This window comes from Conger conger, chromosome 18 (genome assembly GCF_963514075.1).
Source record: "Conger conger chromosome 18, fConCon1.1, whole genome shotgun sequence".
In the NCBI taxonomy this organism is placed as follows: domain Eukaryota; kingdom Metazoa; phylum Chordata; class Actinopteri; order Anguilliformes; family Congridae; genus Conger; species Conger conger.
Genome location: NC_083777.1, coordinates 25,597,322 through 25,621,087, shown reverse-complemented (window position 1 = coordinate 25,621,087; position 23,766 = coordinate 25,597,322). Strand labels below are relative to the sequence as shown.

Below are 23,766 nucleotides of genomic sequence, written 5' to 3'. Positions count from 1 at the left end.
TTACTGCAAACTGTCTCCGTTAGGCAAGCAGTTTTCACCAGACTCATGGTGTCTGAGGTACTGGCAGGTATGTGGGGAGTCACTGGGGCTTTCCCTGTACTTGACGGATAACTCTCCAGGACTTTTCTGGAAAGTACAGCCAGTGGGCCAAACCTCCCACCCCTCACCTCTGACCAAACCCCCCCCCCCCTTCCGCCCCACTTCTTGAGTCTAAACCCCAAGATCACATCTCGAGTCCAACATCTGTTCACCTCTCCAGTACCCCTAACTTTCTGATCTCCAACCCCAGGTCCCTGCCCTGATGGCCCACCCCTCAGGGTGACTGGCTTCTGATTGGCTGCGGGCTGTGTTCCTCCTCCTTGGATAGGTCCTCTGAGCTGGCAGTCTCCCCATTCTCCAGCGTGTTTCCCTGCAGCTGCGGCTGGGTTCCGCCCCTCAGAACCCGCCCACGCAGGTGAGCTCATTCTTTCCCTCCCCGAGGTCCAGAGAGGCAGCAGTGTGAGGAGCACACATCCTACCCTGCAGCAAAGAGCCTGGCCTTTCAGTTTATGCTCTTATGCACTTGCATTTATAATATACAGGGAAACACAGTGCGTGTGTGTGTGTGTGTGTGCGTGTGTGTGTGTGTGTGTGTGTGGAGAGACTGCAGCAGTGCAGCTAATTAGTGTCTTTACCACACACACACATGCACACGCAAACAGAGTGGGGATCCCTTGGCCCTTGCAGATGTTGCAGAAATGATGCATGCTGGGAGAGAACCCCAGATACAGAAATAGAAAGAACCGTCCTCTTCTCTGACCATGGCTGACAGCGTGCCAACTGGCCCACAACCTCAGTTTTCCATAAAAAGCATGCGCGTAAACAGCACATATGTCACTGGTTACACACTGCTGATACATGCAGACACGCTGAAGCCGTAGCCTTTCATTTTATGGCATCAAAATACACACCTTTCCGGTAAACTTATTCTTAACTTTGCTGTAGGTTAAACTAGGTCCACCACATAATCTACAACTGTGTTCACATTCATTAAATCTTGGATCTAGCTGGACAGGGCATCCATAAAACCGGTCATTCTCACTCTCAAAAACAAAACTAACTAACTAACTGACGGTAAATGGTATCTTTTCCTTCTCCTGCTTTATTTCATACTTAAGCAAGCTTGCAAACCCTCTTCTAGTTCAGAGGCCACTAGCAGTCAGACAGTGAGCGGAGTTGACAGGGGTCAGCATGGGGTCAGATCACGGAGAGGCTGAACTATGCCGCCTGGCCCAAGCTGTTCTTTTTTTGTCCTTTTTATTGGACCAATGTTACTTACTAAAAGTGTACAAACCCAGATGCAAAACACTTCTACACACACACACACACACACACACACACACACACACACAGCACCATCTGGTAAAAAGAGATTCCTTCCACAAATGACATATAACGGCCCTCCTCGCTGCACAGATCTGGCGACAGGCAGAGAATAACACCCTAATTAGAGAGTGTGGCTGGCTGGCAGCATTCGACCCTTCAACAAGAGACTGGCTATAGCATCGAGTCGCAGTCGTGTGTCTGCATGTGTATGTGTGTGTGTGTGTGTGTCATGTATGTATTGTGTGTGTACACAGGAGTTTGTATATGTATACCAGGATGTGGTCTTTGTCTGTGTGTGTGTGTGTGTGTGTGTGTGTATATGGGTGCGTGTCCTCTATGTATTTGTGTTTGCACATGTTTATGTGCGTTTCTGTGTATGCAGGAGTGTCTGTGTATACTGTATGTGTGTGTGTGTGTATGTGTGTGTGTGTCTGTGTGCGTGTGTGTATATACTGTGTGTGAGTGTGTCTTGGCTGGTTAGGGTGCCAAAGAGCTTTTCAGCGATAGCTCCTACATAACTCAAAGCTGAGTTGTTTAGATAAAGTGGCCCGGTTTTAGCTGACACCATGACAGAATGGTAATATGAAGCATCTGGGCCGTCTAATGGAGACTGAGTGGAGTATCTGGGGGCAGCGTTAGCGTTAGCATTAGCGTGTCGCCACGGCGACTCTCGCTGCACTCGGTATCGGGGGCCGTTGGCCTTCACAGCCAGAACAGCAGCTCAGCTGTATGGAGCAGCACTGGAGCTTTTTAAATAAAGCCCCGTTTATTATTCTGCACTAACAGCAGGGGTAGTGCGTAAGAACCCCACTATAAACTCCGCACAACCCCTCCACAACCCTTTCACAACACTTCCACAACTCCTGCACAACCGCTCCACAACCCTTTCACAACACTTCCACAACTCCTGCACAACCCATCCACAACCCTTTCACAACACTTCCACAACTCCTGCACAACTGCTCCATAACCCTTTCACAACACTTCCGCAACTCCTGCACAACCCATCCACAACCCTTTCACAACACTTCCACAACTCCTGCACAACTGCTCCATAACCCTTTCACAACACTTCCACAACTCCTGCACAACCGCTCCATAACCCTTTCACAACACTTCCACAACTCCTGCACAATCCCTCCATAACCCTCGCACAACACTTCCACACCTCCTCCACAACCCTTTCACAACATTTCCACAACACTTCCACAACTCCTGCACAAACCGCTCCATAACACTTCCACAACCTCTTCCCGACCCGTGGCTGGTCCCCATTCCAGCCGACTTCCCATTCCTGGCATTCCAGCCCCACCCAGCCTCGGTCGGCCCTCTCCTCCACCCAACCAACCCCCCAACCCCCCACCGTGGCCAGCACACAAAGCCTCTCTGTAGCCTTCTGAGGCCTGGGCGCCCATCAAAGTCCGGCCACATCTGACGCACACGCCGCCCCGGCCTGCCGTTCCCACGTCTGGCTCTGAAACCCCCCCCCGACACGCACTCTCAGACGCGGCGTGGTGCATCAGAACCGACACGCACTGCACCGAGTCCGGCCCACTGGAGACACGGTCCGGCGTACGTACGGGCGACGGCAGATGCACCTGCTGGGACTGTCTTATCCCTGAGAACATCTGGGAACAGGACCCAAGAGAACACAGCTGGAAGCAGTCTGATTCAGCACAAGATAACGTTGTGACCGAAATGCATTTATTGTTCCAAGGTTTTGTCAAAATCACAACAAAAAGGTACCGGGCATTTTGCCTTGAAACTCGAGGTAACATCTTCTGATGGTTCACCAAGATCACGGAGAGTGTGTAACAAAACTGTAACTGTAATCTTCAGAAAATGTCAGTCTTTAAGTCAGATTTCTTGTATCTTGCAGACTAATCGTTCAAAATTCTAACTCTTTTAAACTGAAATACCAAACATGGATAAAAGAAGAAAGCCCTTCATGCGATGTCTGTTGTGACTCAAAATTTAAGAGCAGGAGCGAAGTAACCGTCAATACTTTTACGTCAGTACACGGCCTGTTCTGGCTCTCTCCCTTTTTCCACTTTCTCTGACATTCTCTCACTCTCTTTCAATTTTCCTCACTCCCCAAATTAAAATCAGCTCCACTGGCACGACAAACGTGAGAGAGTGTTCAGCCAAAACGCGTGAAAAGTCAAAACAACAAAATAAACGATGGAATTAATAAAGGGGAAAATGAAAACAAAGTTGTGCGTATGTAGCTATATTTAATTTTTCCCCTCCCTCTCTCCCGCTCTCTCGCTCTTGGGCAGGGGTGCGATGGAAGGGGGTATGTGGCTCTTTGGCTACCCTCCTCCTCCCTCTCCACCTCCTGTCGTGTGTGAAATGTGGAACCACTCAGACGGTGTCAGGCCGGAAGAACGGTGGAACGTTAAGTCAGAACACATTTCTCCACTCAAATGCCACTTCCGTCTTCCAACCAAGAGCCCCTCGGCCGGATGGTGGAGGGGGAGCTGGTCCCACTGCCTCGTGTCCACTCCATTTCAACCCCTCACCCAAAAAAAACACCCCTTACGTTCTTCCACCATCGCCGTGAATGTTTATGTACCATTTAAGTGTTCGGTGGTAATCCCACTCTAAGAGTTTACATGAGTCACGCAGTGATTAAATATACTTTATCAGAGTAATATGTACGCTATCACAGTGCATTTAACACTGAACAGTTAAGTGTGTCTACAGTGTCTTACATCAACTCTTTAGCCAGCCCTGTCTGCTTATAACTAGGGTAACCAGACATCCTGTTTGTTTTCCCAGAGCAGCCCCATATTTAAATGGGCTTTTCTGATTCTACTTGTCATTATGACTGGTTCTCATTGCATTATATACAACACAGTCCACACGGGAATGTGGCCACTGTACTTATAAGTGATCAGTGAACACTGGGCTGATTTGGTACTGAGTGGGGCTCCCCTGGTCTGTGCTACAACCAGGCAGAGTGTGATGGAGAGGGCTCCACTACTGAGCTGTAGAAATAACCTCAGGCACACACACAAGGTCTTTGTCTGGGGCAGGGGCTGAGAATAGCCCGCGCCGCAGACGACATAACTGGCTGTATACACGCTCAGCGGGGAGGGGGGCGTGCTGAGGGGGGTGGGGGGCGTTATCTTTGAGAGCCAAACTGAAGCTTTGAGACGCCCAGCATCCCGCAGACAGTCACACACCACCTCTCCCCTCCCAGGCCCCCACACACCCACTGATAGCACTAAACGATTCCACTCTTTGCCATATATGAGAATGGAGGAGAGAGAGAGAGAGAGAGAGAGAGAGAGAGAGAGAGAGAAGGAGGGATATGAAGGAGAAAAGGAATGACAGGGAAAGAAGAGAAAAAAAACAGGATTTATGACCCACTTTCTCCGGCCACTGCCAAACATGGAGAGGAGAGAGGAGAGAGGAGGGGAGGGGAGGGAGGAGGAGAAGTGGAGAGGAGGACAGAGGAGCGGAGAGGAGAGGAGGGGAGAGAGGGAGCAGAGAGGAGAGGAGAGGAGGGGAGAGAGGGAGCAGAGAGGAGAGGAGAGAGAGGGAGTAGAGAGGAGAGGAGAGAGAGGGAGTAGAGAGGAGAGGAGGGGAGAGAGGGAGCAGAGAGGAGAGGAGAGAGAGGGAGTAGAGAGGAGAGGAGAGGAGCGACAGCAGAGCGCTCTCACTGCCACTCTTCCACACTTTTCCACTCGCTCACTTCCTGTACACAGCACTGTTTACAAACCCAAGAATTTACTCCCCTGGGCTGGGCCATGATTAGGGCTATTTTCTCCTCCTTCCTCTCCTCCTCCACTCCCCCTCTCTCTTCTTCTTCTTCTTCTTCTTCCTGCTCTCCTTTATCTCTCACTCCATTTTCATTTTTCTGACTCAGCGTAAAACCAACTATAACCAAATTATATCATTCAGTTGTTTGAGATGAAAGTTTCAGCAGTGAATATAAGGATAGGACCCGCCAATATAAAGCAGGACAATAAAAACACGCAGTTTTCCATGGAATGGCGTCATAGTCTACATTAGCCCCTGGGCTAGATAGGCATTTAATGAATGCCACTGCACGTAACTTGCTAAGCTAATTATACACTGCTTCCTCATTTAACATTCTTGTGTGTGGAAGTTATGAGAACGTCAGGCCTTATAAAGTCTCACATACGTATAAAGAAACAAATAAAGCCACACACGGATGTATTTGGCCGCCTTTGTCAGGGAAAATTCAAAACAGAAAACAAACAACAAAGGAAGAAGTTAATAAGGACCTGTAAAGGAATGCCTGAGTATTCCAGGGGGTTGTCAGGGGTTTTTTAAGCGACCCCTATTTCACCGTCCTCCAGCTGAGGGGGTCCCCAGAGTCTTCCTCCTGCACACATGTTCACCCCCCCCCCCCCATCTCATAACCCCCCTGTGTGGGTTTCAACACCACCCCGTCCAGAGGAAAAAGAGCCTTCTTTTCCTCACCCCGACACACACACAGCACTCACTGTTCGGAGAAAACCCAGCGAAAGCAGACGGCCTCTGCTGACGCCGCTCCACACTGATCCCAGAATGCACTCTGGTGAGCCCTGCGGGTAAGTCCCCTTCTAATACGAAAGGATACAATACTTCCATAAAAGTCAGAGATGGCTCACTCAGATCGTGTTAGCTTTTTTTTTGCATGGGTTCACCCGTGCACTTCTGCACTTTTTAAAACAACACGTTTGACGCACTCGCAGCCGAGGGGAAGGAAAACTAAACACTACGAGGCTGGATATTTGTTTGATGAACTCATATCAGTGGGAGGTCCCCCGAGGAGGGGGGGGTCAGGGGTCAACATCCTGCAGTGGAGGGATTTTTGGCTCTCTCCGCGGGTCGAGCTCTGGACCCAGCCGAGGGGATTAACATCCCCCCCTCGTGCGGGACGGGCTGGAGCCGACGGGCCCTAATGAAGTCACAGCCACAGCCACCTGGAGAGACGGACCTCTGACCTGCTGAACCCAGGCTACAGGGTAACAGTGCTGCAGCTGGAACAGGGCAGCTGGGACAGGGGTCACTGCAGAGGGAGCGGGTAAGACTGCGCACACACATACACACACACACACACACACACACACACATTCAGCGAAGAGCACAAACACACACCTCAAGCCCACTGTTTGAATAATGACTTTGGCCTGACTTGAGTTTACCCCATCCCAGAATGCACCGCTCCGGAGACCCACAGTCACCCTGGTGTTTGTATTACGCTGTAATCGGCGCTCCCCAGAGACCCAGCAGCTGCTGAGCTAGGCCATGGCCCTGCAGGGGCCGGCCCGGCCACGGAGGCACAGGCCTGGGGGGGAATCTCCCCCTCCGTGCCCCCTGCTGAACTCCCCCCTGTCCCCTTTCCCCCCGAAACTCTCACCTTCACCCTCCTTACATCGTCCTGCTCTCCCTCTGCCAGCCCTCTCACCACCGGTCTCCGTCTCCTGCTCATCCCTCGCTCACAACGAGGGTTCCGTTAGCCCTATTTATATCCGTCTGCCCACTATCCCTGGATCAGGTCCCAGCCCTGTTGTGTCAGTCTATTCATGTGCTTATCTGTGCTGCGATTTATACTGGTGCCATGTTCTCCTTTTCAATGATTCTGCCTGTCCTCTTTTTACTATAAAGTGCTCCCAAACATCTAGTAAAACTGTAACATATTTGCTTGTGTCCCTTAATTCTGACAAGGTGCACGTAATTGAAAAGCTTGGGCATCAACAGAAGGGAGATTCTCAATGGTATAAATATGGGGTTGATCATCTGGTTAGTCTTTAATATCTACGATGAGTGATGCTGCATAAAACAGAACTCTACAAAAGCCATCATTACTGAATTATCTACTTTAAAATGGCCACCGCAGGAGAGAGCGGGCAGTATCTCATTATCCTGATTCGTCTGGGAACAGACACTTCAAAGCCCTAGTGACTGACATTAACACAGATGCCAGTTAATTCAGGATAAACCCAAAACTTCACCAAGGGAGAGTGGGAGAAGGTGGCAGTCGTGAATGCCTCCTTTGAAACTATGCCCCTGTTTTGGGTGTCGACCAACAGTTTGTTGCAATAACACTTGCTATCCAAATCCACACGCAATAGCTTGCGCAGGGTCCCTGTTAAATAAACTGATAAAGTAAACTAAACTGAAGGGAAAAGATGAATATAGACACATATATTTGTACACACACACGCAGGGTAAAAAGTTACGCAAGAAGGGAAGAATGTACCATTTCACCATTTTTCAACAGTGTTCCCACTTATGTATTAACAAACAAACAGTAACAATCTGCTGGAGATAGAATCAGCTGAAATGTTGTTGGTTTGTCGATAAATTACTGGGACGCTTGAAACAACGTGCCGGTACATTTGTTTTCCTCTAAAAGTCAGGACTGAATTCCGTGTGTGCGCACACTCGTGTACGAGTGTGTGGGAGGGGTGTACCTTTTCGGCCAGCAGCTCCCGAATTTTACTGGCCTGAACCCGAAACTTGAGCAGCTGGGTCTCCAGGGCGATGCATCTCTCCTTCCAGTCGCCCTGCCCCACGCATTCCTCACCCTCCGCCATGGATCTGAGAAAAACAGAAACAAAGAGAGAAGGTTTCACAACAACAAGTCCAGCGCAAGAGAGAGGGTTTCACAACAACAAGTAGAGCGCACGTTATAATACAAACAGGCACCAGATGGCGCTCTACAGAGCAGTTGGTGTATAAAGTATCACCCCCCCCAGAGGAGCGATGTGTTGTGCAGCCCCCCCCCCCCCCCCCCCCCCCAGGAGGCAGAGAGAGGGGTAGCATGGGAGAGGGGTGTTGGGGCTCAGTGCAGAGGGGGGTTTAGGGGGTCAGGGAAGCGGGGGTGTCAGTGCAGAGGGGGGTTAGGGGGTCAGTGGAGGGGCAGTGTCAGTGCAGAGGGGGGTTGGGGGGGTCAGTGGAGGGGGGGTGTCAGTACACAGGGGGGTTGGGGGGTCAGGGGAGTGGGGGTGAAGTTGAGGGCTCTTCGGTGTACAGGACGTTATTTAATGACAGGCCCTGCAGTGGGACAGTTGGAGGGAGAGTTGGACATTCCACACATGTTTCCAGTCTCACTCGGAGGGGAGAACAGGAGCCCTGTCCAGCAGGGGGTGAAGGAGGAGGGGACATCCTCCCCCCTCGCCAACAACCAGCGGTGTTCCCAAACCTGTCCCAGGACTGGGGTGGGCACCACAACAGCCGGTACCCGCCTTAATGGCTGGTACCACCATGTTCTGAAACAGAACCCCAGATTTGCAAAGGAAGTGTACCACTTACAGAGACCCAAAAAACACAAAATATTATGCGTATTACCTATTACCTATTAGACAAAATACGACAAAATAGATGGAAAGGGGGATAAAGAGAGAGGGGAAAAAAACAAGGGGGAGACAGAGGACAAGATGAGGAGAGATTTCATTGAAATGGCCTCTCGTTACCCTTGGCTTGTACACAAAGGGAACATGGACGTGTGGAGTGTAATTACATATTTTCCAGTGTTTGTTTTCGGATATTTTGTTTGTTTTTTGTTTTTATTTCATTATTTTGTATTGACCTTTCATTAAACCCGGTCAGTTCACCGAGATTAAAAATCTTTTGCAAGAGGGTCCTGTTTCACCAAGCGGGATTACGGCGTTAGCCGGATAAGTGCGCGGAGGAAAACGCGGAAGCCTCGTAAAACTGGAACATGGACTGAAGTAAAACGAGCCGTTCCGGGTTTTACTCAGTGCACTTCTCCAGCTAACTCCTGCTTGATGAAATACCCCCAGGGGTAATAAGCAGTGGTACAGACTACACATCCATACAATAGCAAACAAAACAAAACCAGGGTTTCTAATGTGAATGGATTTTTACAACAAACACGGGTCATTATCATTGTCCGTAAAAGGTGTCTAAGCAAAGGGTTACACGGTTAAAACAATGATGAGAATAATTAACTTTTCATCTGAAAGAACCTCGCATATTTACAATATTACGCAACGATATCCTAATATACTTTTCTCTGCTGGAGCTCAGGAGGATATGGACTTCAGGTTTGTTGATGAAAATTAGGCTAGGACTATAATCGGGTAGGCAAAGTGAGGTGAGCTCAGTTGAGCAGATATGGTGAGGTTATAATTTCTCACAAGGAATAATACGGAACATATGGAATGGTAAAGGTTAACAAAGTTGGCTGGGTACAGTATATAAAGTTTAATAGTGTCCTGTGCGTGTGTTGTGTGTGTGTGTGTCTGTGTGTGTGTGTCTGTCTGTGTGTGTGTGTGTGTGTGTGTGTGCATTTGCATGCATGAGGTAGAACATTGGGCTGTGAAACGTGCCCACCATACAATTTTCATTTTTTAAAGGTCCATAAATCAATGTGATTTTTTGGAGCTCCACCCTTTGTCTTGGGTAGAAGGCACATAAAAACAGAGACATAAACTCAGCTTCACCCGACACGAGAAGCTGACCAGAAAAACAGTGAGACACAGCAGCGCTCCTGGCTGTTCTGAGGATGCGAGCCGACCCCACCATCACCACAATGGACGCAATAAAATACTTTTAACACTGATCCTAAATAAACTGCTCCCGAATGATCGTAAAATTCCCCCCTCTCCGCCCCAGCAGGTCTCCAGTGGAGTGGCCACACTTGACCTTTCGTATATCAGAGGCACTGCACACACACAGGGCTGGGGTGTTCACTGCACACACACACAGGGCTGGGGGGTTCACTACACACACACAGGACTGGGGTGTTCACTGCACACACACACAGGGCTGGGGTGTTCACTGCACACACACACAGGGCTGGGGTGTTCACTGCACACACACACACACACAGGGCTGGGGGGTTCACTACACACACACACTCACAGAGCTGGGGTGTTCACTGCACACACACACAGGGCTGGGGTGTTCACTACACACACACACACACAGGGCTGGGGGGTTCATTACACACACACACAGGGCTGGGGTGTTCACTGCACACACACACACACACACACAGGGCTGGGGGTTCATTACACACACACACAGGGCTGGGGGGTTCACTGCACACACCCACAGGACTGGGGGGTTCACTGCACACACACACACAGGGCTGGGGGGTTCACTGCACACACACACAGGGCTGGGGGGTTCACTGCACACACCACAGGGCTGGGGTGTTCACTGCACACACACACTCACAGAGCTGGGGTGTTCACTGCACACACACACAGGGCTGGGGTGTTCACTGCACACACACACACACACACAGGGCTGGGGGGTTGCATTACACACACACACAGGGCTGGGGTGTTCACTGCACACACACACAGGGCTGGGGTGTTCACTGCACACACACACACACACAGGGCTGGGGGTTCATTACACACACACACAGGGCTGGGGGGTTCATTACACACACACACAGGGCTGGGGTGTTCACTGCACACACACACACACACACACAGGGCTGGGGGGTTCACTACACACACACACTCACAGAGCTGGGGTGTTCACTGCACACACTCACAGAGCTGGGGTGTTCACTGCACACACACACACACACACACAGGGCTGGGGGGTTCACTGCACACACACACAGAGCTGTGATCCTGTGTGGGACCGGGCAGAGCTGGTGGGGGGGGTGGAGCTCAGTGCACATTCCAGGTGTAGGACAGTGATTTACTCAGGAGTGTGTGATGACACAGCAGGCAGTGAGAGCCACTGGAGACCCCCCCCCCCCCCCCATCATAAGCTCCCCAAGAAGCACCCCCTCTTTCCGGGTCAACCACAGTGCGATGAACCCTTCTCCTCCTTTACCACTCCATTCCATCCTCCTCTCACACACTCACTCACTTACTCACTCACACACACTCACTCACACTCACTCACACTCACTCACTCACACTCACTCACACACTCACACACACACTCACACACTCACTCACTCACACACTCACTCACTCACTCACTCACTCACACACACTCACTCACACTCACACACTCACTCACACACTCACTCACTCACTCACTCACTCACTCACTCACTCACACACTCACTCACACACTCACTCACACACTCACTCACTCACTCACACACACATTCACTCACTCACACACTCACTCACACACACTCACTCACTCACACTCACACACTCATTCACACACACTCACTCACACTCACACACTCACTCACACACTCACTCACTTACTCACTCACACACACTCACTCACTCACTCACTGACTCACACACTCACTCACTCACTCACTTACTTACTTACTCACTCACTCACTCACTCACTCACATACTTCCTTACTTCCTCATTCACTTACTTCCTTACTTGCTTACTTGGTGTGATGCGCGCTGCCTTGTATCGGGGTACAGCACAATAGAGGATGATGTATAATTATGCTCCACCGTTTAGACTATTTTATACAATTTCATGACATTTACTACATACTGGTGACAAAATACTACCCAGAGCGACTTCGAAAGGAATCCCATCCCATACATATGTATGGCCTATTACTTGTGGACAACAATATCAGTGAAACTACTTGCACCACATTACTGAAAGTAAGAAATGGACCATGATGGGCGGGTTTTTTCTGTTGTCAGTGCAGTATCAGTTCAAGCTACTCCAAGTGAGCAGATGTTGCCAGTGTGCTGTCATTCATGCAAGTCCAAGAGCTAGGCCTTTGTTCAGTTCCCTCCTAAGACCTGGAAATTCATTTTTGTCCCCTGTTGAAGACTCTGGTCTTCATCTCAATAACCATATATATTCTACTGTGCTGAAAACTACATAAGGGACATTCAATTAAGATTAAATCATATTTTACAAGATATTTTCAATGGACATGTTTTTGTAATCCAATGCACGAACTTAATATAACACTTTTTTAAAAAAAAGCTCAAATAAAACACTTAAAACCTTTTTCTACCGGGTCTCAGGAGGTGTATTACAGAAGCCTCGCATCCAGACCATCAGACAGAGCATGTCCATCAATTTGGCCCGACCTCATGGCTTCACGTTAGGCCTCAACAACCAAACTTTCCATCAGACCTTCTCACTGATCCAAACAGCATTAATAAATTTCAATTAAAAAATAACAGCGACTGGCATGGAATTAACGAAATATAAAATTTTCTTTACGTAGGCAATCTCACTGGCAAGGGACTGTCACCCTAACGGCAAGATTACAAATTAAATAAATAAATGCGCAAATATAACTGTCAAGCCACCGAACACGCTGGCTATTTTATGACGAAGTTAATTTTATTTCTGTTTCAGAGTGTACCTCTTCGATACTTTGCGTGTCCTGATAAATACACAGCTAAGGTGACAGTCGTAAATTACTGTTGGTAAATAAATGGAAAAGCCTGTAAAATAATTAGAAGCATTATTTTTTGAATATATAATTAAAATCGTCATTCAAAAAGTGTATTTGTAAATAATGGGGATGTAAATCGCATTTTTTTCTGGTTGCAATCTACTACGGCTAGAAATAACCACCCGTTTCTTCCCCGCTTAAATCAACAAATGTTTCCAACAAGCCTTCAAATGTTTATAGATATCGAACTATCTTTGGTCATATGTGGATGAATATACATGCTGTAGCCTATTACTATGACAATCTCGTTTTATCCCTGAAACTTACAACGCACCGCAAAGTGGACAAAGTTTATATTTTCAGTCAAATTAAAAACAGATAGAACCACATCAGATATGATGTAAATATATCGCTTACCCAGCAAATAGCAGATAAAAAGACAAGAAAAAACGGATCCTACTCCATTTCAAGAATTTCTTCCATGTTGCCCAGTTGTGCCCGTTCTATTAACCTCATTGTGGAATAAAATCGTGAATTCTTCGCTTTCGCCAAAGTTTCTTTTTTCACCAATGTCCCACTTTAGAAAATGGGCGGGTGGCAGGGGGCGTGTTGTTTCAACCTTCTGTCCTATCACAGAGCACTAAGGAGCGGCTATGCAAAACTTCCCGGAGAATATCGTCGTATGACGGACACATCTTATAGCATATGAAAAACGAGCGATCAGAGCGCCAACGTGTGTTGTCCAATCATTCTCTTTTGGAGGAGGGCTTTTACAAATCTCCGGAATTGACGTGCCACACGTGTCGTTGGCTGCACTTGGGAGAGAAAAACCTCCAGTTGAGTGTTGTTCAATTTTTTTTAAATGTTTGTAAACTTATTTGCGTAACTGTTTATAAACATCACTAGTCTTGGTGAGTGTTTAAATGCATTTAGTATTGAACGAACAGTACAGTTTAATTTAGCGTAGGGAAGTCCTTCATGCATTTGTTTGTTTTTCTGTCGTAGCTAGCAAACTAGCTGGTTGGTTTGTTTGATTATGTAGCTAAATTGAGTTAGCAAAAGAGTTAGCATTTAACGTTAGTTATCTCATGTTGTTTCCACAGCTAGTAGTGTGTTGTGCTAGCTGGGTGGCTCCGTGGCCATCCCTTTCGGCAAAGTAGCGTGCCTTGTGGTTAACTTAAACGTTGATAAAGCAAAACACAGCATAATGGGCAGACGTTAGGCTTGAATGGTTTGATAACTGGAATACTGGTACTTGGCTGGCTGCTGTTATTAGCTAGATGGCTGTTGCTAGACTGTTTTTACATTCGTTAGTCTCCGCTTACCCCGGGCCACTCATCCTGTGAGGATCTCATGTGGAACGCGACCACAACCGGACAGGGAAGCTGCTCATCTGGAGTTACTCATAATTTTAAGATGAGAAAAGAGATGGATAGCATGCTTACTGTCGCGTTTGTTTTAATCAGCGTGAGTAATGCAGCAAAAGCTCCTTTTGATGTGAAAGCCAGTAACTGACCGCTATTTTCCCATCCGCTTGCTGTGTTGTTCTTCAGCGGTAACCATGGTGGTCAAGAAGAAGACCGCTAAAGTGGAGACCGTTGCTCTGGACAGTGCGACTCTGGAGAGACTGACAGGCAGGTGCCAGCCGTTATCTCTGAATGTGGTAGCTAAATTACGAGTATAAAACTTAAATTTGATTAAGTTCTCGCTTCTGACAGATACGTTAAGCCTTTGCTTATTTTCCTCTTGTTCGGTCTCCGATATGACGTATTTTTCTAGATGTATGTTCTATTTTTCGTTTGTTAACGGTCACTTTGTGTGTTTTTCTTCAGCCTCCCTCTCTGTCGATGGAGATATTGGGCCCGGCAACTCGCCCAAAACCTACTAGACTGTCTCCGTTTTGACCGACCCAGTCCTACAGATCCAACAGGTCAAGAAGGTTTGTGTCTCTTCTGCACTGACCTCAAAACCCTGTAACTCACTGTCCACCTTACAAACCATCGTCTTCCAAAAAAAGAATCACACCAACTTGTGCTTTCTGTATTATCTTATCATATTATATCCACAACAGCCAGGATATGATGGAAGAAAGGGTTCTCTAAAAAGGCATCAAAACAGCACCCTTTACTGACTGCAATGCACACTATTAGATTGTGGTTACCTCATGATGTAGACATCCAGCAATCGTACACATGCATTGGTGCAGGGGGATGTCCATATGAGAGCTGAACTGCGCAGTTCCTGCACTGCAGGCCTGTCCTGTCCTGACCCCCACTGCCTCCCTCCCTCCCTCCCTCCCTCACTAGGTGGCGAGCCTGTTGGAGGAGCTCAGGGAAGGGCCCTCCCCAGCAGACGGACTCCTCCTCTCCTGCCTGGACACCCTGGCTGTGATGTACTCCTCCGTGCAGTCCAAAAACCCCCTCAAGAGGGCTGTCGCCAGGTAGGCTCCACAACCTCCCTCTGTCGCTCTCTGCAGAAGTCAGACACTCAGTGTCATCTTAACACTAACAGGGTTTGGGTCCAGGGGGGGTCAGCTGTTGGGCCCTTGAGCAAGGCCCTTAACCCTACATTGCTCCTGCTTAGTCTAATCAACTGTCAGCCGCTTTGGATAAAAGCATCAGCTATTAACATGTAATGTAATGTAAAAGATGCTTGTTGTCATAGTTGATTGAGCATCTTGCTGTGGCCATGTCTAAAATGGCCGACTCCTCATGTACAGTATACAAGCTGTGTAGTTCTGTACAACTTGTTTACTGGAGGTAGCTAAGTGTTTCTTGGAAAATATTGCTCTTTGTTTGCATTCTTTATCTTCTCTTTTTCCTGTAGAACTCAATGCCTTGCTCTGTCCCTCTCCCTCTCCCTCGTTCTCTCTCTCTCTCTCTCTCCTTCAGCACCCTGAGCTCGGTGCCGGTCTGGCTGCAGGCACAGGCGGGCGGCCGTCTGTCTGCCTGTCTGTCTGACCGTCTGTCCGCAGCAGGTCCGGAGCGCTACCCCCCACCTCACAGACACGCTCGCCTCCTGTCTGGACGGGTTCCCCTTGGGTACGTCCCCCTCGCCCCGGGGCAGGCTCCCACGCCCTCGAGCAGAGGCTCCCACGCCCTCGAGCAGGGTCCCACACCCTGACACGCTTACCTCATACCTGTTTGGACAGCTGGGAATCTCTGGATATACCAAAGGTTCAATTATAGAATGACATCATTCCTTCATAATAAACCACTGTTTGTATGCTAGACAGTGAACTAGAACAGTACCTGCATTCAACAGTGTTGCTTGAAACCGCTAGAAGGGTCAACTGCTCATCCCGCTGGGTTATACCGCCACCTAGCGGTGGACCCGATGATCGTCCGTTGGCCACAAACTGTCATCCAAATTTAATATTTGAATGTTGTTGCTTTGAAAAAAAACTTTTTCTGTGTGGAATAACTGTTTCTCCCTCCTCGTAGGTGAGAGGTGCATTCACAGTTTACTAACAGAGGGTGAGTGTCTGCATGTTTTCCTGTAGCCTGCTGTACGTGATCTTCTATGGGGGCCGTAATACTCCCTCAGATTTGAGATTACCTGGTCTCTGTTATGGTGTGTAAAATGTAGCGGATTATTCTCCCGTATTGGGCGTATAGCCCTCTTGCTGTTTGATAAATGCGAGTGGAAGTGGATATGGAGTCACCTTGTTGTGAAAAGATGCTTGGATGTTGAAAGCACGTTCCCCTCATTATGCCTTACCACTGTTACGTCTTCTCTTGAGCCTCACGTTTAAGGAGTGTGATCTTCTCATTACATTACATTACATTAATGGCATTTGGCAGACGCTCTTATCCAGAGCGACGTACAGTTGATTAGACTAAGCAGGAGACAATCCTCCCCTGGAGCAATGCAGGGTTAAGGGCCTTGCTCAAGGGCCCAACGGCTGTGCGGACTTATTGTGGCTACACTGGGATTAGAACCACCAACCATCCGTGTCCCAGTCATTTACCTTAACCACTACGCTACAGGCTGCCCCAGATATACACTTTCCAACCTGCAGTAGCTGTATGTGGACAGCAGCGTTCTTCTGTATGGTTTTCACAGTGCTTTCTCAGACTGATAATAGCCCTAATCCTGGCCCAGCCCAGGGGAGTAAATTCTTGGGTTTGTAAACAGCGCTGTTCTTCTACACGCCCCGCGGACAGGACGTCAGCATCTGCCGATGACACCCTGCCGCAAACACGCCCCCCCCCCCCCCCCCGACTTCCTGTCCTGGAACAGCAGTCAGGCTGTGTCATCGAAATGAAGTATAATTCTTTCATTGTAGTGTTTAACTCTCTCTCTCTCTCTCTCTCTCTCTCTCTCTCCTCTCTCTCTCTCTCTCTCTCTCTCTCTCTCTCTCTCTCTCTCTCTCTCTCTCTCTCTCTCTCTCTCTCTCTCTCTCTCTCTCTCTCTCTCTCTCTCTCTCTCTCTCTCTCTCTCTCTCTCTCTCTCTCTCCAGTGCTACAGTTCTTCCACAAAGCCCTGTGTGAATACCTCCAGCAGAACAGGTAAAAGCTCTCCACCAGAATCCAGGTCCAATGTTTCTTCAGCATTCTTCTGCTATACCTCAGTCTTGGATAAGGATGCTCTAAATTCCGGGCTGTGTCAGATGACAATGGCTTGAAAGATGAAATTCTTGATTTTGCCACGATGCTAAGATTATTGCTCTGTCTGGCCTGAAAATAATTGGTTTATTCATATCGGCACAAGAATTTCAATATCATGCACCCCTGCTTTTGGAGTTTTCATTGTATTTGGTTATGATGTTGTGGGGACTAATGATGTTGTGGGGATTAATGATGTTGTGGGGATTAATCCACCCCTGTATTGAACCGCTGAGCCACTGAACCCATTGTTCTGTACAGCAGTGATGTGAACATGGTTGACTGCGATTGGCTCTCTCCCTGGCCCAGCTCTGTGTCCCCGGCTCTGATTGGTGACCCGTGGTAAGTTAACCCTTCCTCTCTCTCCCCAGCGGGCTGGCGGGTCGTCACGTGGCGCAGGCCCAGGTGATGCACGCCTGTCTGTCTGTGGTCAAGACCTCCATGCTGGTGGTGCAGAGGTCCCAGGAGCTCGTGAGTGCCGCCCTGCTGGCAGAGCCCCCGCCCGCACCCTGTGCCCTGTGGGACACCCTGAACGCCCTGCTCGCCTGCTACACCCGCATCCTCACTGATGGTGAGACTCTTACCTGTGCTGCACTGCGCCTGTTCTGTCTAAGGTCATGTGACAGGCTTGTGTTACTGGTGTTCTGAGGGCCACAGTGTCTCTGGGCTCGACAGTGCTCCCATTATAGGATATTATTAGTATCTGCCCCTGAAGATGGATTTGTGCGTACTAGAAATTCATTTGGGAGTAATTTGGATGCATTGGTGCGCTCCTAAATGTTTCAGCTTCGGAGGTAGTGTGCTCATTGGACTGAATCTTAACTTAGGACGATGTGTCTACAGGTGTTTGTGGTACCACTAGGTGTGTAGACTCACTTGAGCTGTCAGTCACTCTCAGCAGGGGGCTGTTTCACTGCTGATGCAGGACGCTGAACTCTGCTCTTCCTCTCTGTTTCAGAGGAATTTGTGCAGGCCATCCAGAGCACAGCTGGGATGGCGGTGGTCCTCCTGACCAGGTGCATGCTGGGAAACGGGGACAAAGTGGCTGAAGTTGTGAGTGAGCAGTGCTCTGGGTCTTTCTGCTTGGCTGGCTGTTGCCCTTTTCTATTGGGGCAATTCATTTGTCTGTATTATTTAATCAGGAAAGCAGTCCTTTGATTATTTGTGTCTGTATGTCTGTGTGTGTGTGTGTTAGGTTGCAGGTCTGTTGCTCGGTCCAGAGCAGGGAGAGGACAGCGCCCCCGTGTGGCTGCAGCAGTGCTGTGCAGGGCTGTACCGTAGTGACCGGCCCCCGGCCGTGTCTCTCTTCCTGTGCCACGGGGCCCTGGCCATGCTGAGCTGGCGTGGGGGGCCCCTGGGGCCCGAGGCAGAGAGACTGCTGCTGCTGGTCCCCACGACACTGCTCTCCCTCGACACCAGGTCAGTGACCAACACACAGACCCCCGCACTACAGTACTGACCAACACACACAGACCCCACACTACAGTACTGACCAACACACACAGACCCCACACTACAGTACTGACCAACACACACAGCCCCCACACTACAGTACTGACCACGCCCTGCTGCTGGTCCCCACGACACTGCTCTCCAATGTTCATTCCAAAACCTATTTGTGTGTGTGTCTGTCTATCTCTCTCTCTCTCAATTCAGTTAACATAAGCTTTATTGGCATGGCATGGGTACACTTAGATTGCGAAAGCATTCCTCAGTGTAACAGGCATAACAGATTGGCAATACTCTCTGAGATACAAAAAACGGAATAAATAAAATACAGAAGACTCAAAATCTCTGTTTCTGTGTGTCTCTGTGTCTCTCTGTGTGTCTCTCTGTGTGTCTCTCTGTGCGTCTCTGTCTGTGTGTCTCTCTATGTCTCTCTGTGCAGTTTTGTTGTACTTTGTTGTACGTCGCTCTGGATAAGAGCGTCTGCCAAATGCCAATAATGTAATGTAATGTGCGTCTCTGACTGTGTGCCTGTGCCTGCAGTGTGAAGGAGTCCAGCACGGCGATGGTTGTCTCTCGTGTTCTGGCGCTGTGGAGCAGCGTGGCTCTGGACAGCCTGCAGGGGGCGCCCTCCTCCTCCTCCTTCTCCTCCTCCTCCGGCCTGCGGGAGGCGCTGCTGGGCGGCGCCGAGCTCTCGGGCCGCCTGCAGGAGCACGTCCAGGCCCACTGGGACCACCCGCTGGACGGGGTGCGGCACCAAACCCGCGCCCTCTTCCGGAACCTTCTCCTGCTGCACCAGGCCTGTTCCGGGGAGCCCGACCCCGCTGACGACCCCTTCGTCACAGGCCTGACGCGGCGGCTCCTGGGGCTGGAGTGGCACGTCCGGGGGAAGTACGCCTCCCTGGCCTGCCTGGCGGAGCACCTGGGGGCCTGCCGGCTGCTGGACCTCCACCCCGCCCTGCCCGCCCGCCTCCTCTCCCTGATGGACGACCAGGCCCTGGCCCCTCACGCCGGGGACCTGCTGGAGAGGCTGTTCATCAGCCACAAGGCCCAGCTGAGCGGCCCGGCTGGGGCTGGGTCAGAACCGGGGTCAGAACCGGGGGCCGGGCCTCTCTGGATGGAGGAGTGGAACCGCACCTGGGTCTCCCCCCTGCTGGGGGTGCTGTGCCGGGCCCGGCTGGACCAGACCTCCTACGTCCTGGACTACCTGCTGCCCAAACTGCTGCGCTGCTGTCCCGCCAGCCTGGGTCACATGGTGCAGGCCCTGCAGAACGCCCAGCTCGGCTCCTCAGGTAAACCCGTGCACCACAGCGCCTCCTACTGGCAGCTGCATGATCTACTTCATTCCTGCATCAAGCATGGTGTGGACTTACCACTGCCTTGTTTATCCCACAAGAGAAGGAATATGTTTCGGGATTCTTATGAACCATTCATTTCAACCAACCGATCAAAGCTTGTTCTTCAGTTTAGCTGGAAAGAAACCTTTCATCTTATGTGAACTGAAGTTGTTTCATACATCTGTGAGGACGAAGACTATTCAGGACACCATTCTGTTTCCCCTCATTTCTTGACATCATTTTGGAGCTCTGAGATTTTTGTATGATGTCAGTGTTTTGAGACATGCGAGTACTTCAGTGTTTATTGTGCAGCATTTAGACAAGGTCTACTTAGCATCTTATATGTGGGCCTTTGCTTACATTGCAAACACAATTACTATCGGTTGATGGCCTGTATGTATACCACTGTTTGTCTTTAAATGCTGGTTCATAGCCTGCTTCTACATCATTGTCGACAGCGTGATTATACACGACCTATTTAAAGGATGTGGGCCCGACAATTTATGGTGTCTGTTACAGCGTGGGTACAAATCTGTTTAGAAATCGTCTATAAATCAGCGATTACATCACGTAGCTTCTCCACTGTGGCGTATTTCAGCTGCGCTGTTGACGTTTATAGTCTGTTTGTGTCTGCCGTCTGCTAACTAGCTAGTTAATCCAGCGCTGCTTATAAAAAAAATAAATGTCAGGTCGTTGAGCTTTTTGGGACTTCCATTTAAGTGTGTTTCTGTGATCCACTATTGGGCTTGGTCCCATCGCTGACTCACAAAAAAACCTTCCTGCACACTGGCCTTCCTTAGCTCTCGTACAGTGTTAGCTTCTGTGATGCTTTGTGTCCTACCGGCCGTGAAACCGATGTAGCAATAACATAGGATCCTGCAGTTTTCACACAATCGAATTCGAAGCCTTATGCATTCAGTGCTTGTACAATAGTTGGCTAGCTATCTTGTTAAAGAATACTTGGCAAGCTAACAGACTTAATTGCCCAAAATGTGGGCCTCCATATTGCTGTTATCGTGATGTTCTACCTCATATTAACTTACTGCCTTCGTACATATGTACTCATAGCTACTGATACACAAACAAGGCTTTCATTTTGGTATTGGTCTATGCGTCCATGTTGGCTCATCAGTTTCCACGTGTTGCCATGTTCCTCATGTTGACTCCTCGTGCGGTTGCAGGTTCCCCAGGCAGTAGGGGTTCCCTGGGGGCTCTGATGACGTGTTTGCGGGCTGCCCGTGCCCACGGAGTGGACCACCCTGCTCAGGAGGGGCTTTGGGGTGGGCTGGTTTCCCCCTCCTTGCTCCAGCAGGCCCTGGTGCACAAGCACGACCAGGTGGGTGGAAGCTGTGGTGGGGCGGCGGTCTCATCTGAGAGACCACTGGGCCCCCAGGCCTACAGGGCTGCTTCTGTGTTTAACATCTGCACTGCGGTCATGGAGCCGCAGTAATACGCTGTTTAAATGTGGTCTATTGAGTCAAATCCACCCTCTGTTGCCACATCAGCTCTTGAGGTGCCCATGGTCTCGATAAGTGGATCTAACTCTTGTGAGGTGGCGTGTGAGTGTGTGGAACAGAAGGGCAGAAAATGGGAAGAACTGGGACTGAACCCACAAATGACAAGTACCGTACGTGAGGTGTTTAGGCACAACCTTATGTGTAACCACGGATGGATGCTCTGGGGCTGTGTGAGTAAGAGTGCATTCGTGTGTGTGTGTGTGTGTGTGTGTGTGTGTGTGTGTGTGTGTGTGTGTGTGTGTGTGTGTGTGTGTGTGTGTGTGTGTGTGTGTGTGTGTGTGTGTGTGTGTGTGTGTGTGTGTGTGTGTGTGTGTGTGTGTGTGTGTGACCTCTGCGTTTGTGGTGTCAGGTGCGGATGGACGCTCTGGGGCTGGTGTGTGAGAGTCACCGCAGCACGGAGACCGTCTCCAGGGAGGAGATGGATCTGATTCGTCACTTCCTGCCTTGCAGCCTGAACAGCCAATCACCGGGGGTCAGGCAGCAGACCGTCAGCCTGCTTAAGAAGGTCACTGATATTAGCGTCTCTTATTCTAACATTGTTTTAGTCTTTTGTAATAATTAAGTGCGTAACGTTTGCATATTCATTTCTGATTGGACAGCAGCAGTAGTAGCGGCGATCTGATTGGTCTCGTTCCCCCCACAGCTCCTGTGCCGGGTGAAAGACAGTGCCCAGCTGCTGCAGAGGAGGCTGGGACAGGAGAGGGGTGAGAGAGAGGAGAAGGAGGAGGACCAGAGGACCCTGGAGAAGTACCAGGTACAGCGGGACTCGCTGTGGGGAGGGGAGTAGACATTAAGTTCTGTGGGTGTGTAGGGTAGAATATTAAATGTCAAGTTGATTTTGGAACGGGCGGTCTGCTCCCAACTGTCCACTTATCTTCTCCACAACAATCTCCATGACCCCAACCAGTCTGGCTTCAAGAGTGGCCACTCCACTGAAACCGCCCTGCTCGCGGTCACTGAGGCACTCCACTCTGCTAAAGCAAAATCCCTCTCCTCTGTCCTCATCTTCCTCGACCTGTCAGCCGCCTTCGATACAGTCAACCATGAGATTCTGCTCTCATCGCTGTCTGGGATGGGTGTCACAGGTTCTGCACTCGCTTGGTTTTTCTCCTACCTCTCTGGTCGCTCCTACCAGGTGACTTGGAGGGGCGCAGTCTCCGACCCTCAACCCCTACGAACTGGAGTCCCGCAGGGCTCGGTTCTTGGGCCTCTCCTCTTCTCGCTATACACCATGTCTCTTGGTTCTGTTATCTCTTCCCACGGCTTCTCTTATCACTCCTACGCTGATGACACCCAACTCTTCATTTCCTTCCCCCCCGACACCCAAATCACCACACAGATCTCTGCCTGCTTGGCTGATATCTCTGCGTGGATGACTTCCCATCACCTGAAGCTCAACCTTGCCAAAACTGAGCTTCTCTACATCCCTGCCAAGTCCTCTCCGTCAATCGACCTCTCACTGACTGTGGAGGACTTTGTAGTTTCCTCCTCCCGTACGGCAAAGAATCTTGGGGTGACTCTTGATAACTGCCTCTCCCTGGCTCCACAAGTATCCTCCACTGCCAGAACCTGCAGGTTCTTTCTGTATAATATACGCCGCATCCGTCATCTCCTGACGGAGAAAGCCACCCAGCTCCTAGTCCAGGCGCTCGTCATTTCCCGCCTGGATTACTGCAACTCCCTCCTAGCCGGTCTCCCAGCGTGCGCCATCAAGCCCCTCCAGCTGGTCCAGAATGCTGCAGCCCGCCTGATCACCAGTCAGCCCAGGTCGGCTCATGTCACCCCGCTTCTCATTGGCCTCCACTGGCTTCCTATTGCCGCACACATCCGATTCAAGGCCCTAGTGTTGGCATTTCAGGCTGCTAAGGGGACTGCCCCACATTACATACAATCCCTGATCACTCCCTACTCCCCAGCTAGACCACTCCGGTCTGCCAGCTCTGGTCGCCTTACGGTTCCCTCTCTACGGGCACCTGGAGGTCGAGCTGCACGTTCACGCCTGTTTTCCGTTCTGGTTCCTCAGTGGTGGAATGACTTGCCTACCACTGTCAGGACAGCAGAATCCCTCCCCCGATTTCGACGCAGACTCAAAACACACCTTTTCAAACTCTACCTTAGTCCTCCCTCCTGACTTACCCCGCCCCCCCCTTCTGATACCCCCATCCCTGTCTAACCCCCCCCCCCCCCCAAAAAAA

The 23,766-nt window shown here is 49.9% G+C and overlaps 2 protein-coding genes across 2 annotated transcripts in view; one reads left to right on the top strand and one right to left on the bottom strand.

The window, feature by feature from the left end:
• Positions 1-13,212, bottom strand: part of plekhh2 (pleckstrin homology domain containing, family H (with MyTH4 domain) member 2) — a 38,002-nt gene extending 24,790 nt beyond the window's left edge. The window contains exons 1-2 of the mRNA XM_061227934.1: positions 13,082-13,212; positions 7,800-7,926 (exon numbers count right to left, since the gene is read on the bottom strand). Of these exons, the coding sequence (XP_061083918.1) occupies positions 7,800-7,922 (123 nt within the window). The 5' untranslated portion in view covers positions 7,923-7,926; positions 13,082-13,212. The remainder of the gene's footprint in view (positions 1-7,799; positions 7,927-13,081) is intronic.
• A 1,533-nt stretch (positions 13,213-14,745) lies between these two features.
• Positions 14,746-23,766, top strand: part of thada (THADA armadillo repeat containing) — a 28,669-nt gene continuing 19,648 nt past the window's right edge. Inside the window, 13 exon segments of the mRNA XM_061227583.1 lie at positions 14,746-14,757; positions 14,971-15,104; positions 15,556-15,655; positions 15,657-15,705; positions 16,108-16,140; positions 17,127-17,175; positions 17,643-17,842; positions 18,230-18,324; positions 18,467-18,690; positions 19,261-20,009; positions 21,236-21,390; positions 21,921-22,076; positions 22,215-22,325. Of these exon segments, the coding sequence (XP_061083567.1) occupies positions 14,746-14,757; positions 14,971-15,104; positions 15,556-15,655; positions 15,657-15,705; positions 16,108-16,140; positions 17,127-17,175; positions 17,643-17,842; positions 18,230-18,324; positions 18,467-18,690; positions 19,261-20,009; positions 21,236-21,390; positions 21,921-22,076; positions 22,215-22,325 (2,067 nt within the window).